Here is a 20,202-nt window from a genome sequence, read left to right on the forward strand (position 1 = left end):
TTAAAAGCATTTTCCACAACAGTTCAAGACCATTTTGTGGAAATGAATATTTCTGATTGTGACTTTTGAATGGCCTACACTGTGATGGAAAGGAAAGGATTGGTAGTCAGTTGGGATTCTTACAAGGATACAGCTCTCAAATTAAACTCATGTTGGTACAGGACAACCACCAGTTTAAAACTTGAACTGCCCTTAAAATATATATGATATAGCCCTGGCTGGGGGACTCAGCAGATAAAGCACTCGGCGCACTGAGGCCATGGGTTCAATCTCTGGTCCAGGCACATGTGAGAATCATTCACTGAATACACAACTAAATGGAACAACTAAGTGGAACGAGTTGGTGCTTTTCTCTCTCTCCCTTCCCCTCCCTTTTCCTCTTTTAATTGAATTTTTTAAAGTGAGAGACAGACAGGGACAGGCAGGAAGGGAAAGAGATGAGAAGTATCAACTCATAGTTACAGCACCTTAGTTGTTGTTCACTGATTGCCTTCTCATATGTGCCTTGACTGGGGGCGGGCAGTCCAGCCAGTGATCCCTTGCTCAAGCCAGTGACCTTGGGCTCAAACCAGTGACCACAGGGTCATGTCTATGATCCCACACAAAAGCTAGCAACCTCACGCTCAAGCTGATGAGCCTACACTCCACCTGGCAACCTCGGGGTTTGGAACTTGAGTCCTCATCTATCCACTGGGTGACCACCTGGTCAAACTTAATGAAAAAATTTTTTTAAAAATATGAAAAGATGCTCAGCTTCATTAGTTATTAGAGAAATGCAAATCAAAACTACAATGAGATACCACCTCACCCCTGTTAGATTAGCTATTATCAACGAGACGGGTAATAGCAAATGTTGGAGAGGCTGCGGAGAAAAGGGAACTCTCATCCACTGTTGGTGGGACTGTAAAGTAGTACAACCATTATGGAGGAAAGTATGGTGGTTCCTCAAAAAACTGAAAATAGAACTACCTTATGACCCAGCAATCCCTCTACTGGGTATATACCCCAAAACCTCAGAAACATTGATACGTAAAGACACATGTAGCCCCATGTTCATTGCAGCACTGTTCACAGTGGCCAAGACATGGAAACAACCAAAAAGCCCTTCAATAGAAGACTGGATAAAGAAGATGTGGCACATATACACTATGGAATACTACTCAGCCATAAGAAATGATGACATCAGATCATTTACAGCAAAATGGTGGGATCTTGATAACATTATACGGAGTGAAATAAGTAAATCAGAAAAAAACAAGAACTACATGATTCCATACATTGGTGGAACATAAAAACGAGACTAAGAGACATGGACAAGAGTGTGGTGGTTACCAGGGGTGGGGGGAGGGAGGACGAAGGAGGGAAGAAGGGAGAGAGTTAGGGGGAGGGGGAGGGGCACAGAGAAAACTAGATAGAGGGTGACGGAGGACAATCTGACTCTGGGCGAGGGGTATGCAACATAATTTAATGACAAGATAACCTAGACATGTTTTCTTTGAATATATGTACCCTGATTTATTAATGTCATCCCATTAACATTAATAAAAATTTATTTTAAAAAAACCAAAAAAACAAAAACAAACAAACAAAAAAAACAGAAGTGAACTTATTCTACCTGTCAAATGATCTGGTAGTTTTGGGGTAAGCAAAGGAGTTAAAAAGGTAAAATACTGCATCTATAATAATCTGTTCTCTCATTAAAATTATGAGGAAAAAAATAAAAATATGAGATATATATATCTATGTATAAGATCTAACTTTTATTGCAGAATACTTTCAAATCCATATAAACAGAAGAATATTAGGAAACCCTACAGCAGGGGTCCCCAAACTTTTACACAGGAGGCCAGTTCACTGTCCCTCAGACTGTTGGAGGGTCGGACTATAAAAAACCCTATGAACAAATCCCTATGCACACTGCACAGATCTTATTTTAAAGTAAAAAAAAAAAAATGGGAACAAATACAATATTTAAAATAAAGAACAAGTAAATTTCAATCAAGAAACTGACCAGCATTTCAATGGGAACTATGCTCCTCTCACTGACCACCAATGAAAGAGGTGCCCCTTCCGGAAGTGTGGCAGGGGCCGGATAAATGGCCTCAGGGGGCCGCATGTGGCCCGCGGGCCGTAGTTTGGGGACCCCTGCCCTACAGTATATAACCACCACCAAGGTTCAACAATCATCCTTTTGTGGCTGATCTTGTTCATTTATATTCTCCCTCACATCTCCCTGCACCCACCTACCCAATTGGTTTACTTCAAAATGCTCTAATCTCATTGGTTTAATATGAAGTAAATCCCAGACATCTTTTTAACAATTTTTGAAAAATATATAGCGAAGTTCTTAATCTTAAATATATCAACTTCCAGAAGAAAAAGACTCATCTCACATGAAGTCAGAGGAACAAAAGTATTCTCTTGTTCAGATCTCGTTGTGGTGATGATGATGATGATGATAATAGCGGGCCCTGGCCAGTGGGTCAGTGGTAGAGCGTCAACCAAGCGTGTGGATGATCCAGGTTTAATTCCCCGTCGGGGCACACAAGAGAAACGACTATGGGCTTCTCTATTCCTCCGTCTCCCCCTCCCCTCTCCCACTCCTGCAGCCATGGCTCAATTAGTTTGAGTGCATCTGCCCCAGGTGCGGACGATGGCTCTATAGAGCCTCTGCATCAGGCACTAAAAATATCTTGGTTGCGAGCATGGCCTTAGATGGGCATAGCATTGGCCACAGACGGGGGTTGAGCCCAGTTGGGGCACATGTGAGATTGTCTATTTCCCCTCTCTCCTAAAAAAAAAATGCTGGCTAGACTTAGAATTCTAATCAATAAGGTTTTTATGGCCAATAATGTTTCTTTTGGAGAAATGCAGAACTTGATTAGTACCCTAGAATATCACTGGATTAGAGAATGTTCCCAATTTTGTTCAGCTCCACCGTGTGCTTCCAAAATCGATTGTAAATTTTATACTGGTTTAAAAAGGTCTCTTAGAACCTTGGATCCTAGATAAGAATTGGCTAGTGTTATTGGCAGTTCAGAGGCCCTGGAAAAAATATTGGGACACTAGTAGGGTCAAGACTGCAGCACTAGATTACCCCAAATGAAAAATGTTTTCACCTGCCTTGTTCTAGTTGCTAAGCCTTTGCTTCTGAACATTACTTAAATAACTATTTCAAAGGGAACTCTACTTCATTTTAAATTTTGGACCAACTGGCAATATTTAAACTATCCCATAATGTCTCAGTCACCTGACATCTAACTCCAAAACCTTGTTATCCTAGATCCCAATGCCACCTACCCATTATAACATGGCTGATTCACTGGCCACCTTTAAGGAAATACCTCACAAAGCCTATATATTCTCTCATTTTAAGAAACTGGTCTGATTCATTATATCTTGGTACACATGAGCTAGGGGGTGTTCAACACTGACTACATGGCATTATATTGCAAAGGCTATCCCTTAACATGAAGGATCTCTGGAAAATAAAATTTAATAACAAAAAAAAATATTTTAATGGAATGGGAAGGGAAACCAAACCAAAGACCCTGGACTTCATCTTATCTACAAGAAAACAATCCAAGAAGATTACCAAGACCACCTGGCTACCATGTAATTTGTCTTAGAACAATTCCAGTGCACCTTTGTTGACTTAAAAGACATATGTCTTATCTTGTCACTATTATTGAAACAGCTGCATTTTTATTACATTATTTTTTAAATTATATTTGTCACTTTATCCTAGGATGAGCATAAAATATTTTGTATTTTTTGTTGGATAGAAAGTATTATGGAAATCCTGGCAAGAGAAGTGAAGGCAAAAATTAATGAATGGGACTACATCAGACTAAGAAGTTTTTGCTCAGCAAGAGAAACTGATAACAAAATAAACAGACAGCCAACTAAATGGGAAATAATATTTTCAAACAACAGCTCAGATAAGGGCCTAATATCCAAAATATACAAAGAACTCATAAAACTCAACAACAAACAAACAAACAATCCAATAAAAAAATGGGAAGAGGACATGAACAGACACTTCTCCCAGGAAGAAGTACAAATGGCCAACAGATATATGAAAAGATACTCATCTTCGTTAGTTATTAGAGAAATGCAAATAAAAACTGTAATGAGATACCACCTCACACCTGTTAGATTAGCTATTATTAACAAGACAGGTAATAACAAATGTTGGAGAGGCTGTGGAGAAAAAGGAACCCTCATACACTGTTGGTGGGAATGTAAAGTAGTACAACCATTATGGAAGAAAGTATGGTGGTTCCTCAAAAAACTGAAAATAGAACTACCTTATGACCCAGCAATCCCTCTACTGGGTATATACCCCAAAAACTCAGAAACATTGATACGTAAAGACACATGCAGCCCCATGTTCATTGCAGCATTGTTCACAGTGGCCAGGACATGGAAACAACCAAAAAGCCCGTCAATAGATGACTGGATAATAAAGAAGATGTGGCACATATACACTATGGAATACTACTCAGCCATAAGAAATGATGACATCGGATCATTTACAGCAAAATGGTGGGATCTTGATAACATTATACGAAGTGAAATAAGTAAATCAGAAAAAACCAGGAACTGCATTATTCCATATGTAAGTGGGACATAAAAGTGAAACTAAGAGATATTAATAAGAGTGTGGTGGTTATGGCGGGAGGGGGGAGAGGGAGAGGAAAAGGGGGAGGGGGAGGGGCACAAAGAAAACTAGATAGAAGGTGACAGAGGACAACCTGACTTTGGGTGATGGATATGCAACATAAGTGAACGACAAGATAACCTGGAGTTGTTATCTTTGAATATATGTATCCTGATTTATTGATGTCGCCCCATTAAAAATAAAATTATAAAAAAAAGTATTATGGATATCCAATAAATTTAATAATAGTGTGTAGCGGAGGGGGAGGTGCCTTGTAGGGAAATCTTACTTTCAAAAGAATTATGTCCACAAATCATCGTTGTAGATTACAATAATGAGGAAAAGTGGGAAAGGCTTCTTATTAAGGTAATCTAAGTAGGGGGGTGGATGAATTTTTTAAGCTTCATTTTGATCCTTTTGTACTGTTTGTGTTAAGAAAAGATGTTACAGCTAAAATACTATTACAGTGATGGGAAGAATGCTTTACAAAATCATGTTTGCAAGAGGTGAGTTATGGAAATTAGAAGACTAGATATGTAAGACTAGGTTTTTAAAGCAAAAACCTGTAGCAACCAGAGGTCCAACTATGTTAAATTGTCACTAGTAGTCCACACAGGCCTTTTTTAAAAAAAAAATTAGAAGGGTGTTTGTAGTTCTAACATAAATATTTCACATGATAATAACTTCCTGACAAAAATGTACATCTAAGCTAAAAATTCACCCTGCATGTTTCTTAGTAGAACTTCCATTAAAATCATACAGATACTTCACATACTTTATTTAGACACTTAAATAGATTGTTTTGCATTTCTTGCACAATCTCCATTTTATTCAACATCTAAAGTGAAACATACTGGAACAGAAGTTAGATAATCGTCATGTCTCACCTGACAACATCTTTGCAATTTTCAGATAAGCTATGTGAAACTTGCGAGAGAAAAATCAATACTATTTTTTTATTGATCTTAGTCACAAATTGTAAAAGAAATACATACACTTAAGTTTATTAAGTGTAATAAGTACCTTGTTATGACAATCCCATTCAGTCATTATACATGGACGCAGTGAGCCAATGATGTGCTGACTTCTTAACTACCCCATGTTACAGACTGTTATTTTGGATTGTTATTTGGGGGAAATTACACTTGTTCTAATTTTCAGACAGTTACAGTGATAGTTTTCTATTAGGCTACTAATAACTTACATTGATGTTACATGTATTGAGTAGATTACAATGACAATGTTAACAGTCACACATATGAGTAGTTAGCAGAGGAGAAATGGCCCTGTTGTTCCCACAGCAAGGGGGAAATGTAAAGAGTATATAGCTCATGGAAAATATTTACATTTTCTGTCACAAAATATTGATAAAATTGGAATTGTATCAATCCATATTATAGAGTTTAACATTTTAGTCAAAGTATTAAGATAACAAGTTAAGGCTTCCAGCTTCATATCAAAACTTATTTGAGAAGTTTGAGTATTAAAAGCACTTTTCTCATTGATGGCTTGATTTAGTGTAGTGCATCATTTGTACCTATCTTAACAGTGTCTCAGTATAATGAATAATTATTAAAGTATAGTTATAGAGTATGAAAGATTTCTATATAGATGTTTGCATACATATTTCGGTGTAAAATCTCATTCAAATGTAACCCAAATAAATTTGTTACCTTAAGTCTATACTTTCTCAAATGCAAACATTTTAATTTTTGCTAATTCTTAACATTAAGCAGAGGACTTGAAATTGAGATATTTTGTTCTTTTCTAATGCATTTAAAAATACTTTTGTTCACTTTGTAAGGTCATTAGAACCCAATCAATCAACCAACTTCTAAGTACATTAAATACTCTAATATAAAATGTCTTCCATGTAGGATACAGATATCAATAATGTGTTGTTGCTATTTTTATTTCTTAAGCTTTTATGCAATATTTCAATGATACATTATGTATTCTCCTATAAAAATGTTTACCTTCTTTCTATCCACTACTACAGTATACTGTGATATGTTTTTAAAGAAGTAGGTGGGCTCAATTGGGGCTGATATGCTTTGAAGGAACAGGTTCTCCAAGCCACTGAGATGTACTTAGAACCTTAATAGCATAATGTGCAAATTAATGGATTTAAGGAGACATTATCCCACTTCCCTACTTAATGAGGTTAACCATCACCCTTGATTTAGTTATGTCTGTAAGAGGTATAAATAGCATGTAAAGAAGTATCACTGGTAGTTATAAGGTTCAATGTGAGAGAAGCAAATATATGCTGAATATACCATGCAATAAACTTTTAAAAAAAATTCAATAGTCTTTTGCATAAGCATCTATCCTTGTAGCTGAATTGCATATTTTGTAATGGAATAATTTGTAAAGTCTCTATCCCAACAAATTACTTCAGTATATAAGAAGCATCCTATTGAAAAACAGTGAATTATGTCCTAAGTTGTCTACAATGGAAGTTTAAGCAGTATGTTGTTATATTGAATACAAAAATGTGACAGAAAGGATTTAGGCCTCATAAGTGGCTGGAGAGAGTCAGTTGCAGAACTAATTCATTCTATTCAATTCACTGGGTAGTGCCACGGTTCAAAATGTTGATTGGCCTTTAGTTACGGAAAGATAACGAAGTACCAGCGCAGACTCCCCAAAACCTTCTTTGACTTAGAGCGTCATTCATGGCTAGGAAAAAAAGAAAGCAAAAAGTTAGTTTACATAATCAATTTTAGACATTGTCATGGTATAAACATGGTTTTGAAAAATTATTTACATTGATAGATATAAAACCAAAGGCAATGTACTGCACTTTTGTGGTGCTCTTTTATATGCATATTCAATGAAACAATAGTTTGTCTGACTTATATTAAGGGATATATTTAAAATGACTTTAAGCAGTAGGGAGTAAGGATTCAGTATTTTTCTTCCTTGGTCTGTCATATTTAGAGGCTAAATATGTCCAAACATCTCTAATTTAATATATATATACATATTTCATTTGTGAATTTACTTAAATATATTTTGAACTTGTTATTAGTATCTATCCCTCTAAGATGTCCAGGTTGATACATTGCTCACAAAAATTAGGGGATATTTTATCACTTCATATTCATTTTGAAATATCCCCTAATTTGTGGGAGCTGTATATTTACTGCTGTACAGTTTTAATGGAAATGGTGATGACTGCCATTCTGTAGACCCTTGATCTGACAGACCTTCACTTGATGCCGCCTCTGGGTACATGTGGGTAGTAGCAGCAATAATTTTCAGTCTTAAATTTCAACATCAAATAATCTGAGTGACAAATTTTAAATCCTATACTGACTTTCCCTTGCTGCTCCTCTGGTTCATGGGCTATTGAGTACCCTTTATTACTTAACAATTAGTAATAAGCAATTCTCAACTAATAAGTGGCCTAGGAAACACAACATATGTCAATGCTCACATTATTTTTATTTTGGGGTTACTAAATGTTGGTTGCTTTTATTGACGATAGTCAACCATGTATACAGGATCAGTGGATTGATTGTAGTTAGAAAAGGGCTTCAGAGCTAAACACATTCTGAATTCTTTTTTTACTTATATACATTTGAGCTTGTTCAACTAAAAGGTAATTTTTAAGGTGAATTACTTCATAGAGTCTTAATTTTATTAACTATACATCTGCAATAATTTAATAACTACATACATCCATAATATTTTATTAACTATATATCTGTGATTCTAAATTTTCTTCAAACAGTTATGCAAATGATTGAATGGCATTTGTATATGTACCGGTTGCTCATTTTGCTTAAGCATTTTAACACTTTTATTGAAGTATGATAAACTTGTAGAAAAACGTGCACATATAAGTGTACAATTAACATGAATTTTCCCAAACTGAGCCACACAGACATCACCCAGATCAAAAAATCAGCATGCTAAGTACCCTAGCAGTCTTCCTGATGCTCCCTTCCAATACCTACCCTCCTTCAAGCCCTCAAGGGTAACCTCTTTCTGACTTCAATAACCATAGATTAGTTTTATCTGCTTTTAGTAAGCAGTTATTAACAAAACAGAGACTGTCATTTTCACAGTGGTAAAGTCAGATACTGTATTGTTTCAAAGCTAGAATTCTCAACCTTTTTCTGTCCATTGCAATTGGGGGATGTCATACATTCCCATCACTCTCAGTGGCTTACTGTTACAATTCCTTGGCAGTGCGATAGGAGAATATAATAGGAGAGAAAAGGAGCCCCAAGGTCGTTCTGTTATGTTCCAAGAGTTTCTCAACTCAGCACTATTTATTAACATTTTGGGGTAGATAATTCTTTGTTGTGGGGGATGTCTGCCCTGCACACTGATTGTTTCACAGCATTCCTGCCTTTCTCCACCAAACGCCAATAGTAACAAACTCTTAGTCGTGAGAACCAAAAAATGTTTCCAAACAGTGCTAAATGTCCCCAAAGGGGAAACATTGCCCCTGATATCGAACCACTGAGCTAGGAAAATGTATCCTCTGCCTGATGTTGATTATTTTGAAAGGTTAATGGTTCAATAAGTAGAAGTTTTAGGAGAGTAGCTCTCAGTCCTTTAGAAGAAAGTTTTAGTAATCAGTACCCCCTCTCCAATAATGTATTGGACTATTGAGAACGATGCTAAGGTCTATATCATCTTGTCATTCCTTGAGAATGATGTAGAAGGTAGTTATTAGAGTACATGACCTTTAAAGTACTCTTCATCAGCCTAACTATAACTATGGGACTTAAAGCTAGAGAATCTTATAATCTAGTTAGAAAGACAGACACACCTCCTGCCTTTCAAAAATCTTAATTTAAAATCTACAGGAATAAGTACTATGTACAAGATTGCAAGGAAATTATATTAAAATCTGCTTTTCTATCTTCCATTCCTCTTCATAATTGTGTATGACATTTTGTACCTGATTTAAAAATAATAGGTTTTTGAAAATTTGAATAGAATTGACTCAATAATTCCTCAGATGTGCAAGGAAATAAAATTAGTACATGGCCAATGTTAACTGTCTTCCTCTTTGGGGTAAAATCATATTTAATTTATTATAGTTTGATAATTATAACCCCCCTTGTATGAATCATTGCAAAGTTTCTTAATTCTTCCTATATCTCAGTAAGGGAAGTATGGAAAATTCTTGAGAGGAAAAAACAAATACTGTACGATTTTAGTTCATTCTGATATTTTATCAGAATTTTTTTAAGTTGTTATGTATAGGATCTGTATATATTTTAACACTACAAGGAGTAGATATGCCCAAGTGAACTTACACAATTCCATTTGTCTTCTTTTTTCTCAATCACAATCGTCTGTGTGTCACTACCCGGGGGTATGTATTCATAGTCATCATACAGGAGGCCTAAGATTGGATATTGTGTCCTGTACCTATACAGACAAAAAATTACTTTACAAGCTGAACAAGAAAATAACTTGCATTCCTATTTAGCCACTCCTAGGTTGATTTCCCTTATTAAATTAATTTGGTTCTGCATGACTCTGGGTCCTAGCCAGTGCAAGCATGTGAAAAAGTTACCTAGCACAGGGAAAAAGCACTGAAAGGGATTCGTGTGGTAATGGAATTCCTAGAGTCACATGGTAATGGAAATACCTGTGTTCTACCAACCAGAGTGGAAATAATTCTTCATATGGGAGAAAACAGGCAGAGCCCACCAAAAAGAACAGGCTTAGTTGACGGATGCACTAGTCTTAGACTGCAGGTTGTGATAATAGAGTTTAAAAGCAAGACTTGAAAGTAATAAACTGTTTCCAAAGAACTCTCTCTCAGAACAAAACTACAAAATACTTAGAGTGATATAAAAAATATTCACAGCTTTAGTATGTAAAGTTAAAATGTATGGCCTTCAGTGAAAAATGTGTACATGCAATGAAGCAGGGATATATGACTAATAACAAAGTGAAAAATAAATTAGCAGAAACAGGCCAAGAAAAGATAGATAAAAGAAACAAGTAAGCAAAGATACAACTATTAGAAGTATAAAAATATAAACTTTATGTTCAAAAATTAGAGGAAAGCATGAACAATATAGAGAACACTATAATATGAAGGATATCAAGGTATACAGTGAACTTCTATAGATGGAAAATACATTGTAATCATGGGATTAGCAACATTTCGGCACTGAAGAAGAAAATACTACTAAATTTGAAGACATCAAGAAAATTTGTCCAAAATAAAACATGAGAATAAAGAGACAAAAAAATATTTAGATTATGTGTTAGCTATGAAAAATACTAGATGCCAGCATTATATGTGTAATTGAATTCTTATAGGATGGACAAGAGACAAAAATAATTGAAGAAATAATGACCAATTGTTTCCAAAGTTGTTGAATACTGTAAACGCACAGATCCAAGAAGCACAATGAACATCACGGAAAAGAATATTAAGAAAGAAACCACACACAGAGATGCACATTATCATATTGTTGAAAACTAGTGATAAAGAATCTTACAAACAACCAGAGAAAAACATTATTAAAAGGGGGAAGATAATCATAAAATAAACAGCAAACTTCTTATCAGACAGTGAAAGTCAGAGGGCAGTAGACTGGCATCTTTAAAGTACTCATGGAAAAGATAACTATCAACTTACTACTCTATACACAGTAAAAATAACTTTGAATAATAAAGACAAAAGAAAAGATGGGTTTCAGACATAGAAAGCAAAGAGAAGTCTTCACCATCATAGCAGTGTGGCAAGAAATGTTAAGGGCAGTCCTTCTGGCAGAGAGAAGATGGTATCAGATGGAAATTTGGAGATAAGCAAAAGAATGCATAGCAACAGAAAAATTTAATATGTGGGTGAATTTAAAACAGTTTGGGTATTATTTTTCTCATTAATATTTCTTTAAAAATAATCGGCTATTAAAGGGAAAGCAATACTGCACTGGGGCTTTCTAATATATGTAAAAGTAAATATATACAGCAAAATTAGCAAATAGATCATGAAGGGGAAATGGAAATATGCTATCATAAAGTGTGTATGCACCTGAGTAGGTGGTGGTGCAGTGGTTAGAGCGTCAAACTGGGATGCCGAGGACCCAGGTTCGAGACCCTGAGGTCGCCAGCTTGAGCGAGGCTCATCTGGTTTGAGCAAAAGCTCACTAGCTTGGACCTAATGTCGCTGGCTGGAGCAAGGGGTTACTCAGTCTGCTGAAGGCCCGTGGTCAAGGCACATATGAGAAAGCAATCAATGAACAACTAAGATGTCACAATGCACAATGAAAAACTAATGATTGATGCTTCTCATCTCTCCATTCCTGTCTCTCTGTCCCTGTCTAACCCTCTCTCTGACTCTCTGTCTCTGTAAAAAAATAAAAAATAAAGTGTGTATGCTACATGTGGTGAAGTATAGTATAATAATACAATTTGGGAGTGACATCAGAGAAATGGCACAGTAAGGAGTGATACCGATAAATCTCCCCCAAAATTCAACAAGATATTCAACCAGAGATAGAAAAATCTATCCTTGGAGCCTCCAGCAGTTCCACACTAAACACAAAGGTATGATCGAGCGAAAAATTGACTAAATATATAATCAACCCTGAAGGAAATAAGACGGAGGAAGAAACACTCTGCCTTCCTCACTAACCTAAATAAGGGCTGCTTTCACTGGGAACTGAGAGTATAGGAACTAAGGCGGGCATAGGGTGTGAATAGTACCAGGCTGCGGCACAAACATCTGAACCAGGTTGTGGCACGGACATCAAAGCCGAAGAAAAACTGTGCTTTGTGCCAAATCCAGACAAAGAAAAACAAGTGGGGCAGCCATCCTCCCTGATCTCCTGGTCAGCGCGTGCAGATAATGTGAGAAAGATTCCTCCTAGAATCCCGGGAGTGGGCGCCCATGTTACTGGACAGAGGGGCAGAGTCAGAGGCCTTTGTGCGGGCTGAAACCGGAGTCTCAGGGTCGCCACTGCGCCCTGAAAAGCGGCGCACGGGGAGTGAGCAGGAGCGAAATTCCCTACGCTTGAATTTTTCCATGTGGGCGGGGTGCCTCACCTGGAGTGAGAGGTGGCTGGCCTGATATCCTGGTCAGCGAGCGCAGATAGTGGGTGAGAGATTCAACCAGGAGTGGGTGCCCGTGTTCACAGACAGAGGGGCAGAGTCAGAGGCTTTTGTGTGGGCTGTCACCAGAGTCTCAGTGTCACTGACCCTGTGCTCTGAAGAGCGACACATGAAAGCAAGATTCCCTATGCTTGAACCTCTCCAGGTGGGTGGGGCGCCTCACCCAGCCATACAAGCTAACAGACTCGTGAAGGATTAGCTTAACCCACAGTCTGCTCGCCTCCCAACTGACCTATGCGACCCTAATTGACAAGATCTCTCTCAGGTCAGTGATATAAGAAAAGAGGGGAGATATTTATAGTACTTCTTGTTATGCTATGCACATAGGGGTGGGGGCAACCTCTGATTGGCAGAGCTTGCATACTCAGGGCTATATGTTAAAAAAAAGGGATTCGGCAGCTTGTAAGTCCTCCTGCTTTGCAAACAGTGACTAGGGCATCTTCTACCCAGCCAAAACAGGTTAGGTTACAAAGTGCCAAAAGCCTGGGGAAAGGGGTCCCACAGAGTGCTGAGGCATTCGGGACGTCCTAGAGGCACATAGAAAGGCACCTTGAAAACAATCGGCTCCCAGCCCTGCCTGATTATGCTAGAGGCTCTGACTGATTGAGCCTTAGCCAGAGCCCTGCGCTGAGGGGGAATAGAGTAGGGATTTACCAGCTCTTTGAACCTCTTACTCTCCAGGCACAGGCATCAGCAACCCCATAGCTGGATTATCAGGTTGCTAATTCAGGAAGGAAAGACTAGGAGAGAGGCTCCGGGAAAATGGATTCTCTCATTGTCGGAGCCTACAAATGCTAATGAGCCTCGACTGCCAATGAGACTGAAATCCAATATATGACATCGCCATAGAGACTTATCAACTGCAAACCTCAACCTAAACATGCTACAGGGGCAGAACCTGGGGTACAGAGTCACCGACCAGGAAGGGGGTGAGAAAAGAAAGAGCAAGAAGATAACCTCTCAAAATCAAGAATAATCCACAGACTTTATAACCTATCCCATTTTATTATATTTGTTTGTTTATTTCTCTTATCTTCTTGTCTTAATTATTTTCTTCCTTTTCCAATTTGGTCGTTTAATTCTCTGCCGGTCTTACTCTCTCCTCTCCTTGAACTACACTACCCATAAGTGTTACATCTCTCATTATCTTTCCTTTCCTTTTCCTTTCTCTCTACGAGAGTTGCACTCCAAAACCCTTAACTCTCTCTCTCTCTCTCTACTTTTATTCTTTTTTCTTCTTTTTGTTTTCCTCTTTCTTTTTTTCTCCCTCTATATTAGTTTCTTCTTTTCTCCTTTACTTTTCCTCTCATTCAATCCTCAATCACGAACAAATTATTTTATTTGGGACTCAAATTTTTCTTTGTGGTGCTTTGGGGGTTTTTTACTTTGATTTTTTAACTCACTAGCAGTGCTCCCAATCCTGGCTCTCCATTTTATCTAGTTTTTGCTCCATTAAATACAATAGTAATTTTAATTTTTCCCCCATTTTTCCTGTTTCCTTCTTATTCCGCTCATTATATCTCTTAGTTAACCATCACCTAAAAGCAAATCATTTTATTCTTGACCCAAATTTTTTCCTTTTTTGCATTCTGTGGGTCCATACCCCTCCATACCCCTTTTTTTTGCCCCTTTATCACTTCTCCCCAACACAGGCCCTCCATTATAGGTAGTTTTTGTTCTATTTAGCACAATATAATTCACAGTTTACTACAAGATTTTCTCAAGAAGAGGGGGAGAGGAGAGGAGTGAAAGAAAAGGGAAATACTAATTTTTTTATTTTTTTAACTTTTTATTCTTTATTAATTATCATTAGTACTATCAACAAAACCACCCTCAGTTGCCATTAAGGAAAAGGAAATTGAATATCATGGATACAAAAGACAGAGTGGTAGCACAGATAGATGAGGAAAAATCTATGGAGAAAAAATTTAATATATTAGAAACCTTGGAGCTAAATGACAAAGAATTTAAAATAGAAATTCTAAAAATACTCAGAAATATACAAGAAAACACAGAAAGGTAATTTAGGGAGCTCAGAAAACAACTCAATGAACACAAAGAATATATTACCAAGGAAACTGAAACTATAAAAACAAATCAAACAGAGATGAAAAACTCAATTCACGAGCTGAAAAACGAGGTAACAAGCTTAGCTAATAGAACAGGCCAGATAGAAGGTAGGATTAGTGAAATAGAAGACAAGCAACTTGAGGCACAACAGAGAAAAAAAGAAAGAGACTCAGAAATTTTAAAAAAAAAAATGAGAAAGCCCTACAAGAATGGTCTGACTACATAAAAAAGAATAACATAAGAATAATAGGTATATCAGAGGGAGGAGAGAAAATGGAATGGAGAACATATTCAAACAAATAATAGATGAGAACTTCCCAAGCCTATGGAAAGAACTAAAGCCTCAAATTCAAGAAGCAAACAGAACTCCGAGTTTTCTTAACCCCAACAAACCTACAACAAGGCACATCATAATGAAATTAGCACAAACCAACAACAAAGAAAAAATTCTCAAGGCAGCCAGGGAAAAGAAGAATACAACATATAAAGGCAGGCCCATTAGATTATCATCGGATTTCTAAACAGAACTCTACAAGCTAGAAGAGAGTAGACCCCAATATGCAAAGTCTTGAAAGAGAGGAACTTTCAGCCAAGAATACTATACTCATCAAAGCTATCCTTCAAATAAGAAGGAGAAATAAAAACATTCACAGATACAGAAAAGAGGAGGGAATTTATCTTCAGAAAACCCCTACTCCAGGAATTACTAAAGGGGGTTTTCCAACCAGATACAAAGAACAAAACAAAACAAAACTACTAGTAAAAGCTCCACCAAGAAAACAATAAAACCAAATTTAAACAGTGACAAGAAAAACAGAAAAAAAGGGGGGGGAGAGGACTGAAATTAACAGTAGCAAAGGACGATGGAGTACAGAAGTACTCACAAGATAGTGCACTACAATGAACAGGGTAGGAACCCTTTTCATTACTTAATGGTAACCACCCTAGAAAAAACCACCACAGAAACACATGATTTAAAAAAGATAGCAACAGAGAAAAGAAGTATGAAATACAACCAAACAAAAACAATGATAGAAAAACAAAACAGAAGAATCAAACAAGACACAAAACTGACAGAAAGCAATGTATAAAATGGCAATAGGGAACCCACAAGTATCAATAATTACACTAAATGTAAATGGATTAAACTCGCCAATAAAAAGACACAGAGTAGCAGAATGGATTAAAAAAGAAAATCCAACTGTATGCTGCCTACAAAAAACACATCTAAGCAACAAGGATAAAAAAAAATTCAAAGTGAAAGACTGGAAAACAATACTCCAAGCAAATAACAACAACAACAAAAAAGCAGGCGTAGCAATACTCATATCTAATAATGCTGACTACAAGACAGCAAAAGTACTCAGAGACAAAAATAGTCATTTCATAATGATTAATAGGATGCTGAATCAAGAAGACATAACAATTCTAATATATATGGACCAAACCAAGGAGCATCAAAATATATAGGACAGCTACTTATTGACCTTAAAACAAAACTGACAAAAATACAATCATACTTGCAGACCTCAATACACTGCTGACGGCTCTCGATTGGTCATCCAAACAGAGAATCAATAAAGATATATTGGCCTTAAAGAAAACACTAGAGCACCTGGATATGATAGACAACTACAGGACATTTCATCCCAAAGTGACAGAGTATACATTTTTCTCCAGTGTACAAGGATCATTCTCAAGAATTGACCATATGTTGGGCCACAAAAATAACATCATCAAATTCAGAAAAATCAAAGTTGTACCAAGCATATTTTCTGATCATAAAGCCTTGAAACTAGAATTCAACTGCGAAAGAGAGGAAAAAAAACCCACAAAAATGTGGAAACTAAACAATGTACTTTTAAAAAATGAATGGGTCAAAGAAGAAATAAGCACAGAGATCAAAAGATATATATAGACAAATGAAAATGACAATACAACATATCAGAATCTATGGGATGCAGCAAAAGCAGTGATAAGAGGGAAGTTCATATCACTTCAGGTCTTTTTGAACAAACAATAGAGAGCCCAAGTGAACCACTTAACTTCACACCTTAAGGAACTGGAAAAAGAAGAACAAAGACAGCCCAAAACCAGCTGAAGAAAGGAGATAATAAAAATCAGAGCAGAAATAAATGAAATAGAGAACAGAAAAACTATAGAAAAAATTAATAGAACAAGGAGCTGGTTCTTTGAAAAGATCAACAAAATTGACAAACCCTTGTATGCTACTGGTGGGAATGTGAGTGGTGCAGCTACTTTGTAAAACAGTAGCAGTTACTCAAAAAGTGCAACACAGAGTTACCATTTGACCCAGCATTTCCACTTCTAGGTATATTAAAAAAAAAAGAAAGAAAAAAAAGACCATATATATCCACACTCATTTGTACACATTATTAATAATGGCCCCAAATTTTAAACAGCTTGAATGTCCATAAATTGATAAATGGATAAGTAAAATGTTGTATATCCATAAAATGGAATGTTATTTAGTAACATAAAGCAATGAAGTTCTGACACGTGCTCAAATATGGTTCAATCTACAAACATTATGCAAAGTGAAAGAATCCTGTCACATAACCCACATTTTGTATCATTCTATTTATGTGCAATATCCAAAATCGACTTTTGTTGAAAATATTTCTTGGGTAAAGAGTCACTTTCTATTTGGTTTTGCTAATTGTTGGGATATACTGTGGTCATATTTATGCCACGATGGGAGACTCTGCTGAAGAAGGACCTGAACACAGGAAGGAACACAGCCAAGAGACAAAGAAAACTTTCCAAAGATGCATTTTGAGAACAAGAGTCCATCTGGGCACCAAGCGATACCAATTAAATACACTAACTAACTTCCAACTTAAGCTGGGTTCTTGGCATATGCATGTGAAAGAGCCCTGACTCATATAGTTTGTTAAAAAACCAATGGTTTAGTTTTTACTTCCATTGTATTTAATATATTACAGATATAAGAAATGGGTTCTACAGAATTTTATTGATTGTAATAGTGATATCATTTTGTGAATATTTATTTTGTAGTAGAATTACTGATCAGCAAATGGCACTAGATTCTATCTAGGGATACACACACACATAAATTGTTACATAATTTTTTTTCTTGAGATGAGAAATTTTAATATACATATATTTTTAATATATATAAATATATAAATTATATATATAAACTATAATGCTATAACTTCAATTATATAATAATCAAAGTCATATTAAATTAAATACATATACATTGCATTGGAGTGATGTCAGAAGAATGGCAGAGTGAGAAATCCCTTTATCTCTGCCTTGGAAATTTCAACAATTTGAACAGCTATAATGCAGCAGAGGAACCCCAGCTGGGCTCACAGGTGTGCCTGAAAGATGCATGCACTGAAGCAACTACAGGCATGCAAGGAGTGGCTGGGGGCAGAGAGGGAAGGATAGCCAGGAGGAGCAGCAGAGAGATATGGGGATGCATGCTCAGGAGTGAAATACTAGAGCTGTGGCTGAGTGTGGAGACAGAGCAGGTGACATAACTTAGGGACTCTGCAGGGCCTCCTGCAGTCTGCCCACAGCCCGCACACTGGGGAAGAAAATGGAAATACAAAGTGTCACTAGCTCCCAGTTTCCCAGAATTTGCCTCCCTTCTCTCTTGGTGTCAGGGTACATTTGTGGCATACACAAGAGCTAACTGCACAGAACCAGTTTCCCCTGCACAAAGGGGGTTCTCTGTGTCTGGTCCTTAGTCTGCCAGGGCACAGGGGAGAAAATGCAGGGGGCCTAGGTCACCATTGCTGAGAGAAGAACAAAGAAGGTGACCTGGTCCCCTCAGTCCACCTCACCCCCAACATCATAGCATCACACTGAGAGCCAGCCAGGGATTTCACAGAGCTGAAATGAATAATCCAGCACTGCCTACTGGAAAACAATTTTAAAAATCTCTTGGAAATTAACTACTAAGAGCCACTCATAAACACCTACACAGAGAAAGAGTCCATCAAATACCATGAATAATCAAGAAAGAAATTCAGTTCAGAAAGAAAATGAAAATCTCCAGAAAGCAATCTTAAACACAAGGAAACTTGGGATATAAATGGCAGAGGACCCAAAACTGAAGCTTTGAAAATACTCAACAAAATACAGGAAAACATAGATAGTCAATTTAATGGACTCAGAGAATAAATTAATAAACAAAACAAGTACTTTACCAAAGAGATTGAAATTTTTAAAAAGAACCAAACAGAGCCTGACCAGGAGGTGGCACAGTGGATAGAGTGTTGGACTGGGACACAGAGGACCCACATTCAAAACCCCAAGGTCACCAGCTTGAGCACAGGGTTGCTGCCTTGAGCCCAAAGGTTGCTGGCTTAAAGCCCAAGGTCGTTGGCTTGAGCCCAAAGTCACTGGCTTGAGCAAGGGGTCACTTGCTCTGCTGGAGCTCCTCAGTCAAGGTACATATGAGAAAACAACCAATGAACAACTAAAGTGCTGCAACGAAGAATTGATGCTTCTCATCTCTCTCCCTTCCTGTCTGTCTGTTCCTATCTGTCCCTCTCTCTGACTCTCTCTCTGTCAAAAAAATAATAATAATAAAGGAACTAAACAGACATCCTCATTATCTAGAGGAAGAACTCAATAAGCAAAATGAAGAATGAACTCATAGGTATAGCTAATAAAACTTGCCAGGCAGAGGAAAAAATAAGTGATGTTGAAGATAGGCACTTAGAGATGATGCAGAGGAAAGAAAAGAAAGACTCAAAAAATTTTTTAAAAAAGAGCATTTCAAGAATTGTTTGACTCCATCAGAAAGAGCCATATAAGAATAATGAGTATATCAGAAGAAGAAGAGAGGGAGAAGGAATGAAGAGTCTATTCAAACAAATAATTGATGAAAACTGCCCAAACCTATGGAAAGAGCTAGCTCCTTGAATCCAAGAAGCAAACAGAACACCTAATTACCTCAATCCAAAGAGGCCCTCCTTTTCCAGGACACATGGTATTACAACTGTCAAAAATTAATGACAAAAATAATCCTCAAGAAAGCCATGGGAAATGAGAAAATAACAGAGGAAAGCCCATCAGGTTATCATAAGACTTCTTAGCAGAGACTCTACAAGTCAGAAAAGCATGGCCACAGACATTCAAAGTACTGTAAAAGAGGAATTACCAGCCAACAGTTCTATATTCATTGAAGTTATCCTTCAAATATGATGGAGAAATAAAACCTTTGCAGACATACAGGATCAGAGGGAATTTATCACCAGAAAAACCCCTTTTCAGGAAATACTAGAGCTGCAGCTGAGTGTGGTTATTCTACCTGATACAAAAGAAAAACATCACAAAACTATGAATAAGATTTTCAACAAATTTGC

At 37.0% G+C, this 20,202-nt stretch overlaps 1 protein-coding gene across 1 annotated transcript in view; it reads right to left on the minus strand.

Annotated features, from left to right (window-relative positions):
- Positions 1-5,455: 5,455 nt before the first annotated feature.
- The window catches only part of POF1B (POF1B actin binding protein), an 83,568-nt gene continuing 68,821 nt past the window's right edge, over positions 5,456-20,202 (minus strand). Inside the window, exons 16-17 of the mRNA XM_066356955.1 lie at positions 9,946-10,060; positions 5,456-7,345 (exon numbers count right to left, since the gene is read on the minus strand). Coding sequence (XP_066213052.1) covers positions 7,340-7,345; positions 9,946-10,060 — 121 coding nt within the window. The 3' untranslated portion in view covers positions 5,456-7,339. The remainder of the gene's footprint in view (positions 7,346-9,945; positions 10,061-20,202) is intronic.

The sequence above is a fragment of the Saccopteryx leptura genome, chromosome X (genome assembly GCF_036850995.1).
Source record: "Saccopteryx leptura isolate mSacLep1 chromosome X, mSacLep1_pri_phased_curated, whole genome shotgun sequence".
NCBI lineage: Eukaryota > Metazoa > Chordata > Mammalia > Chiroptera > Emballonuridae > Saccopteryx > Saccopteryx leptura.